Raw genomic sequence first — 9352 nt, forward strand, 5'->3', positions numbered from 1 at the left:
CACTCTTTTTAGAAGCAAACCATAAACTGTGAACACATGATGCGTTGCCGTTCAATTGAATTAAATTAACTTATATATGAGCTGTTTAGCCGATTTTACTGTTTTGACACGCAGTTTTTCTCTGCTTTGTTAAAAATGAGAAATAGTTAAAAAGGGACATTAAAGGAGTAACGGTTAGTAAATATACTAATGTTTTTAAATATGTTTCCATGTCAGATTTATTCTTGAAAATAAATATCACGACATACATGTTGAACATGCTGACATGTGTTTACAGTAGCTAGTCGCTCTAATAGAAGTAATAGCTTTGTCTAACCCGTACCTCACACACAGGATGTGACATAATGCCAAAAGCAATCTCGACTCGGATGGTGGCCTGCCTGTGGTGGTTCTTTGTCCTCATCTTTTTATCTTCCTATACCGCCAATCTCACCGCCTTTCTAACCGTGTCCCGGATGGACGCCCCCATCAAAAACGCCGATGATCTGTCAAAGCAAAGTTCAATTAAATATGGGACGTTGAAATCGGGAGCTACAAGAAATTTCTTTAAGGTATTGTAGAAAAAAGTACCAAATAAAACGCGTTTACCCCTCCCCAACACGGCGTGGTTCATCTATTCTCAAGCAGGTATGTATAACCTACATGTACAACATGCGACGGAAGTTTATGCTGAAAGTAAAGAATCCTTGGCCCTGTAATCACCGACCAAAATCCTAGAATGGAGTCTAATAGTAAAAAATATTCTTACAACTGTTATGACCGTATTGTCTTGCAAAATTTAATATCACGTGGAATTTAACACTTAATTTACTAAATTCTTCGTTTTGAACAATTAATGTATGTTAAATGCAACATTATTGGCTTGTTTATATTCAACCACTGAATATATTTTATTGGATCAAAGTATATTCGTTATTCTTAGTTCGGTTAATACGGGCCCAGGAAATAGCAACAAACAAGGTAGGTGGCAGTTTGTTATCTTTCATGAATGCATCACACTCCAGAATCTATCCACGCAGAATAAACACTAATATAAGACTTATTCACAGTAATTATAAAATAAATGCTTTGAAAACCATTTTCAAAAATGTGAAATAGAATACCTGCACATGTATTTGTCGACCACAGAATACAACTATTTATGCAATTCTGACATATTCTGGAGTTGTGTCAATGTACCAAACTTAAAGACTTCTAAAGACGCCTAAAGAATGTAAGACAAAAGGAAAGTTCAAGCGTATATTGATGCCCGTATCTATGCTTTTTAGACTACTCGGGTAAGGTGCCTGTAGTTTCTATGCAGCATGCGCTTTTAAAATAGAGTCACGATAGAAAACTCCGCTAGTAGTAATATGTCGTCCCTATATATCACAGAAAAAAAAAACATTAGAGCTCGAACACTTTGATAATTTATTTTATGTCACGAGGCTCACGTTTTGTTTTTTATTTCTCTCTTGTCTTTAAAAATCACTTTTTGTTTGAATTGTCAAGAGTTAAACATAACGTCAAGTTTTCACCAGTGATATATAATATGGATGCTAGTAAGGTGCTTTGGCCATAGTAACACCTAACGTTTGTATAACAACAACTAACGCTCGATATAGGCAAAATGTATTGTAATATAGAGCAGAATGCAAAAAAAAAAACGTAGTGAGAACACAGTGTACCTTTTAAACTACAACCCCATGTGCATCGTCGTTGATGGCTAGATGACTAACTGCAGTTAAATGTATGTGGGTCCTTCGTATAGTAACTATGCCCGCATGAAAACACAGCAAACGAGAAAAACTTATGTTTAAATGAATATATGTTAGTATTAAGAATATATTTAATAATCAACGCGGTTAAGCTGTAAGATAGCAACACGTCCATGATTGTGTTTATTATTAAAATATAGTTAACCTATTTACATTTTTTAATTTAAATGATGGTTTGCAACATATTAAGTTACTAAGTGCCCTATGGACAGATGCAAAAATTTTATAAAACAGTGTTGCAATCAAAGAATTTCTGTGACCAATTCCAAAATTAGCATGTTTAATTATCCTAGTGTAGCTGTTATTTTAACAATAAATACACTGTGAAAGCAAAATAATACTATAACCAAAATAATATTAATAGTGGTATATAGACTTTTCATCGTTTTTTCCGAGTGGGATTGTTAGGTCTTACCAAATCATTTTGATGCGAAACAGGGAAGACCAATGTTTCTTTTACCAACAAATTCTTCGTTTTTACTACCAAATTGGAAGGTCCCATGAAACAAATGATCGTGACGCTTAACATAAAATCAAAATGTGTATGAAGTTATCCGCCCTACCCCAGGCTCCGACATAGCGCCTAAGGCCGGGTCTAGCAGGTTGGTAGCCAGCACGTGGTACGTATTCACCCTGGTCATAGTTAGCTCGTACACCGCCAATCTGGCAGCGCACCTGACCATCCGCCGCTTGGAGGCGCCAATCAAGAGCGCAGCCGACTTGTCGCAGCAGACGGCAATCAAGTACGGGACGCTTAAAGCGGGAGCCACTCGAAACTTTTTCAAGGTTTGTTTTTTCTACAGAGAGTATTCGATAGAATCATTGTGCAATTGTATTAATTCTCTATCGAACTATGGAACTTATGTGTATTTGGTTCCCGTGTGTGTAGAAAGACTTAGATTTATCGAGACTGTTAAAATAAGTTTTATGGGAAGAACTGACACTAAAACATCTGTACTATTGATAAATAACAGTTTAATAATTGCTAAAAATACTGAAATTTGGAAGATAAAGTGTGTTCTTATAAGACGTCGATACTTCTTGACACTAGAAGTAGTTCAGTAAATGTCAAGCTTTTAACTGGTTACTCGGTGTAGCGATTCAAATGATAACAGTAAGGCTTTATAATTTCTGTAAAAAGAGTAGAAACTCAATAATTTACCGTCTGCTATTGACGTGAATTGAAACATTCGTGTTTTTGAATCTTTTAAGATACATAACTATATTGTTTGAACACAGAAAAAATATTATTTATTTGAAAAGTTTTTATAGCTTGAAAGAAAGTGGAAAACAGTAAAAACCAGTTGACAGAGCCATATTATATCATATCATTGATACCAACCAAAATAAAATCATATCAGCATCGTTCTTGGAATAATGGGCTTAATGTATGTGTTTAAAGTATCAGGGACGACACTTTCCGCCTTTATCAGACTTATCACTCATTGTTTCTCCCACAGAACTCCAATCTGACGGTGTTCAAACGTATGAATGCGTACATGGAGGCAAACGCGGACTCTATTCTGGTTGACAGCAACAAAGACGGGTTCGAGCGGGTCGTCAAGAGCAACTACGCGTTCCTGGCCGAGTCCACGTCGATCGATTACCAGATACAGCGCAACTGCGATCTCATGCAAATCGGGTCCGATTTGGACACTAAGGGATACGGCATCGCAGCGCCGAAAGGTAACTAGAATACTTTTAAATGCAGTTATGGTAGGGCTTAGAATCGCATATGATGGTTTTGGTTATTTATAGTGGATTATGATGTTGAATAAGGAGAAGACGAAGAAGAAAAAGATGAAGATGATGATGATGATGATGATGCCAATATTGATGATGACAATAATGATAATGATGATTATGATGATGATAATGACGACGACGATGATAATGATGATGATGATGATGTAGTGTATCAGCGTTGATTTGTAAAGTCTAATAACCTCACAATAAAATAATACTACAATGTAAAGTTCTACTTTTTCAATCTTTCATGCTCCTCTGTATGCCAGGTTCGCCTTGGATTGGCCTCATCTCCCGCGAGATTGTGCGTTTCCAGCAGCAACAGGTAATCCAGGGCATATACAAGAAGTGGTGGGTCGACCAGGCGGGTAAAGTATGCAAGACCGACGACGACGAAGATGCCGCCGCAAGCGCTGCGCTCGGAGTTCGGTACGCATGCACCCTATAGCTTGACAAATGGAACAAAAAATGCATTACCGATAAAAAAAGACGGTCAGTAATCTCCGACGCCAACCCGTTTTTCAAATGCATGAATAATTTAGCCGATGGTACTTCAGAGGTATGCATCTTAAACGGAGGGGGTGCCCATGATTAACGGCCGTGGGAGATGGACCCATAAACCGAGCTAATCATAGTAATAACAAATTTCCATTCAGTAAAAAACAAAAGTCTTTACATGCATAAGACGCATAATTAAGTGTTATTTTAGATCACCTGATTACTCAGGTGAGCTTATGTGACCGGTCTTTGTCCGTCGTCCGTCCGTCCGTCGTCCGTCCATCCGTCCACATTTGTTCGTAAACACTCTAGACGCCACATTTATTGCCCGATCTTCATGAAACTTGATCAGAAGTTTTGTCCTAATGAAATCTCGATCAAGTTCGAAACTGGGGTCGTGCCGGGTTAAAAACTAGGTCATTAGGTCAAGATAAAGAAAAAACTTGTAAACACTTTAGAAGTCACATTTTATGCCAATCTTCACGTAACTTTGTCAAAATGTTTGTCTTACTGATATGGTGGTTGAGTTCAAAAGTGGTTCCGGTCCGTTGAAAAACATGGCCGCCAGTGGGCGGGGCAGTTTTCCTTATTTGGCTATAGAGAAACCTTGTAAACACTCTAGAAGTCACAATATTTGCCCAATCATCATAAAAAATGGTCAAAACATTGGTTTTATTGATATCTCGTACGAGTTCGAAAATGGTCCAGATCGGTGAAAAACATAGCCCAGTGGGCGGGGCATTTTTCTCTATATGTCTATAGTGAAAACATGTGAACACTCTAGAAGTTACATTTTTGGCCCAATTTTCATGAAATTTGGTTAGAACATTTGTTTCCTGGATATGAGAGTTGAGTTCAAAAATGGTTCCGGTCAGCTGAATAACATGGCTGCCGGGGGGGGGGGTCAGTTTTCTTATATTTATATATTAAAAAAAGCTTGTGAACACTCTAGAAGTCACTTTTGCCCAATCATCATGAAGCTTGGTGAAAAGATTGGTTTTATATATATCTCAGATGAGTTCGCAAATGGTCCCGGTCGGTCAAAAAATATGGCTGCCAGGGGGGGTGGGGTAGTTTTCCTTATGTGACTAGAGTGAAACCTTGTGACTGAACACTATAGAAGTCACTATTTTAGCCTAATCATCGTGAAACTTAGTCAATAAATTGGTTTTATTGATTTCTCGGACAAGTAAGAAAATGGCTCAGATCGGTGAAACACACGTTTTAGCTCACCTGATTGCTCAGGTGAGGTTTTAGGATTGGTCTTTGTCCGCCGTCTGCCGTCCACATTTGGTTTGTAAACACTCTAGCATTCACATTTCTCAAGCATTCTTTATCAAAGTTGCTGAAAGATCTCAGTCAGGTTTGATAATGAGCAAAATCACATAATTAATGCCATTATTATTGCCATTAGAATGTCCAAATTTTCATAATATTATACAAAATCCTTGTAAACACTCTAGAGGTCACAATTTTGTTTCAGATTTAATGAATCTTGGTCATAATATTTATTTTTGTAAGCAAAGTTTGATGTTTGGTAACTGGGGACACCTCAAAATATAGGTCACCAGGTCAAATCTTACAAAAACAAAAACACTCTTTACGCCAGAGTTTTGGTTCAATAATGATGAAACTTGACCAGGATGTTTGCCTGGACAATATCTAGGTCAAGTTGAACGTTTGGTAAAGATTGAATGAACCGACTCCTCTCAGGTGATCGAACTAGGGCCATCTTGGCCCTCTTGTTTTAGTCTTGTTACCTGAACTAATTATTTTCCAACTTTAGGTCATAAATATATCGTCATTAGAAAGTTAGTTATAACTGTTTTTTTCAGTAATGTTGGAGGGGTGTTCGTTGTTTTAGCCGGCGGATCAATATTTGGACTTCTGGTTTCAATATTGGAGTTTCTCTGGAAAGTTGGAAAGAATGCGCGCAAAGATAAGGTTAGTCAATTAAATGATACGACTTGTTTTTTCGTGCATTATAAAAATGTCATTTCAAGGCAAATAAACAATTTAATGCACTTAAACCAAAATAACCTGTAAAATTATATCAAAACAAATTGCGAAACCCAAAAAGTTGCCTGCTGAATTATTAATATGTACCATAACGAATTTGCCAATTTTGTTTGAAGCATCTCCCTTCGCAAATGAATGTGTTTTCACAGTGTCTTACTTGCTTCATTTCCAGCAATCGTTTTGGTCGGAATTCACCGAAGAGCTTCGATTTGTGGTTCGATGCAAGAGTTCTCGGAACCTCTCGGCAGATTGCGGAAAATCTCGAAAGGACACGGACGCGCATAACGGGGTTCGATACTCGCCAGCCAACACTGTGCCTTCCTTTGACAAACACAGGGACGTCTTAGAATGAACATGTATGCACTCTGCAGCCTGTGATATTTTATGAAATGTTAATGCAACTTGAAATGCGTGAGACTTGCTACGATTGAATATGTACCAGTGTCTTATTCCTTTATGAGCCGAAAAAAAACCTGACCTATAATAATTAAAGTATCTTAACTTTTTGTTGTAGAAATTTTGACGACAGAGATTGAAATATTATTTTTTCCACAAATGGTTTAGAAAAAAAATCAAATGGATAAAAATAACTGTGTCCACAAACGGTTTACGTATGTTTTAATTAATGTTTTAATTAAATTATGCATTATTATTAAATTGCAGTGCGCAACGAACTAGTATTTATGCAATACATGGTCGTGTCCGGAAAATTTATAACGCTCAGGTGTTAGGGTGGGCTTATTTTGAGTATTAAAAAAATATGGCATATGTTTTGCCTTTCGTTTTCAAGTTGCGTGGCTTGTTTTTCTTGAAGCAATAAAAACCGGCAACCAAGGAAAATTCGTGGTTTATGAATGAACGATACCGCGTTACATAATTCTATGGAATTGCAGTTGGTCAATTATAACGTGTGATCATATATTCATCAGTCTTAATTCGATTATTACAAAGTAATCCAAACTAAACGTCCATCAAACTTCATAGTACAATTGTGTGGTTTGTATTTTGACCCAAAAACGTGCAACATGTTATTCTTGTTTCTGCAATTTGAATTTCCAAAATATCTGGGAATAATATTCTTAAGTTTTATTTAACTTAAACGCGTGCATGTACGTGCTGGTATATTGAGTACGACAATTGGTTTGTGGTGAAAGCAAGAATACGTTCAAATTTCGCAGGAAATGTAATCTGTCATATGCGGTCTAATGCAGAGGCTACATTTGCTTAAAATAATCATTGATAAGTTGACATGACGTTTAAATATTTTTATTTGTATGTTTATAGCAACGTACCTAAATGAATAATATCATTGCTGTATTACAACATTTTATAGTTATTTAAACACTCATTACGCACATTTAGAATCCAATTAACTGAAATGGGCTTTATAATCTATGTGAATACGTTTCGTGTATATGTTAAAAAGATCGCGAATAGAGCTATTTGGATTTGGTAATAACGATATGTTCGTCTAATTGGACGTTTCTAAAAATTTGTTTCATTATGTGTTTTATTTTATACGTGAAAACGTTTGTTTTCATTTGCGGTGTCTTGGTCATTTTTTATGTGTACATATTAGCCTTGCTCTTTGAAAAGGGGGTTTAATACAGCGTAAAGTATCGTCCCAGATTAGCAGGTATACAGCGTAAAGTGTCGTCCCAGATTAGCAGGTGCAGTCCGCATAGGCTTATCAGGGATAACCCTTTCTGCATAAACTAGATTTTTGAGAAGAAGATACTTTCTTTAAACAGAAAATACCATATACGCGGAAAGTGTCGTCCCTGGCTTATCCACACAGGCTAATTTGGGACGACACTTTTCGCACATTTTTTAAACACCATTTCAACAGAGCGGGCTCATATATTTGATTATCCCATGAATTTATGTATACAGAAGTCAATTTGACAAAATGATATTTTTATAAAACCCGCCATTCCCATGTTTGTTCTATGCATAATATGTGTAAATAATGTATATAGTTACGTTGCTTTAGTCTGTATTTTCCTTTGTTTTGGGATATTACCAACTAAACTGCATGTACCTGCTTAAACGGTTATGGTATAAATGCAATTAAAGACGGTAAATTATTTCAACGAATTCAGCATTCTGCTACTTTCTCATAAACGTCTGCTCATTAGTACATGTCGTTAAAATTTATCAAAATATTTAAACAAAGAGTTGGTAAAATAAAGTTTTACATTTTTGGCGTGCTCATGTAGTACTTAGCAGACAGTTTTATTTTGCTGCAAAATAATAATCCCAGTTTCAACCAATTCTTATTGAATTTTACTGTATATATGTGTATACATAATATATGTATTTATCTCTGATTTGGCCTGAATTATAAGCTGTCCATTCAGCAATCTATATGTTTATTTATGAGCATAATTGTAAGTATCATGGCAGCGTGATAATTAATTGAACTTTTGATGACTTAAGCATGTGCTTATTGAACTATATTTGGATACCCATTTGTTTACAATGAATATGCACGTTTAACGTTTTAACACTTTATTTGACATAAATAAGTTTATCTAGAAGTAAACAACCGCTGGTAGCTTAGCTAACCATCGAAGTTCTCACCAACTGCGCTTAGAAGGTGATAACGTGAAGAGTGAAAATACACTGATTTAATAAATATATAGTTGGGCCGTGATTTGTGAAAAGGGGTTTTAATGCATGTGCGTAAAGTTTCGTCTTAGATTAGCCTGTGGAGTCCGCACTGGCTAATCAGGGACGATACTTTCCGACTAAACTTGATTTTTTAAGACGAGACTTTGTTTAAACTCAAAATATTATAAAAGCGTAAAGTGTCGTCCCTGATTAGCCTGTGCGGACTTCACATGCTTATCTGGGACGACACATTATACGCACATGCATTTAACCCCATTTTCATAGAGCACGGCTCAATTATGTTTACAATTAACATATATGATAGTGTGTAATTATATAGAATGGTATTAAACTCGACAAAACGTGATGGATTAATAAAGTGATAATTATACTGCTCTGTTGAATTGTGTACATCTATAAATTTACATAATTTTAAAATAGCAGATTCGAAAGTGTATGTATTGGTATTGAAATATCCGTAATGAATCAAAGCGTTATAAACGTGTTGTGATTGTTTTTAATGTACACGACATTTCCGTCAAAGAACAACATTTGACAAGAAAGCCCTTATGTCCTCATAACGAAAATAACGCTCTCTCTTTCTAAATGACAGTGAAGTCCTAGTTCTCTGTATAACAATAAAGTCACATGGTTCTGAATGACAATAATGCCCCAGCGTTCTGAATGTCAATACAATTTCCTCCTTCTGTATATATATC

The 9352-nt window shown here is 36.1% G+C and overlaps 1 protein-coding gene across 3 annotated transcripts in view; it reads left to right on the plus strand.

Annotated features, from left to right (window-relative positions):
* The window catches only part of LOC127848696 (glutamate receptor ionotropic, kainate 2-like), a 139317-nt gene extending 130293 nt beyond the window's left edge, over positions 1–9024 (plus strand). For 2 of the 3 annotated variants that reach the window (XM_052381288.1, XM_052381289.1), the window contains exons 13-17: positions 2326–2543; positions 3218–3443; positions 3773–3932; positions 5837–5945; positions 6193–9024. In XM_052381288.1, coding sequence (XP_052237248.1) covers positions 2326–2543; positions 3218–3443; positions 3773–3932; positions 5837–5945; positions 6193–6372 — 893 coding nt within the window. In that variant the 3' untranslated portion in view covers positions 6373–9024. The remainder of the gene's footprint in view (positions 1–2325; positions 2544–3217; positions 3444–3772; positions 3933–5836; positions 5946–6192) is intronic. The other variant, XM_052381290.1, reaches the window with a different exon arrangement.
* Positions 9025–9352: the final 328 nt, after the last annotated feature.

This window comes from Dreissena polymorpha, chromosome 10 (genome assembly GCF_020536995.1).
Source record: "Dreissena polymorpha isolate Duluth1 chromosome 10, UMN_Dpol_1.0, whole genome shotgun sequence".
Classification (NCBI taxonomy): Eukaryota; Metazoa; Mollusca; class Bivalvia; order Myida; family Dreissenidae; genus Dreissena; species Dreissena polymorpha.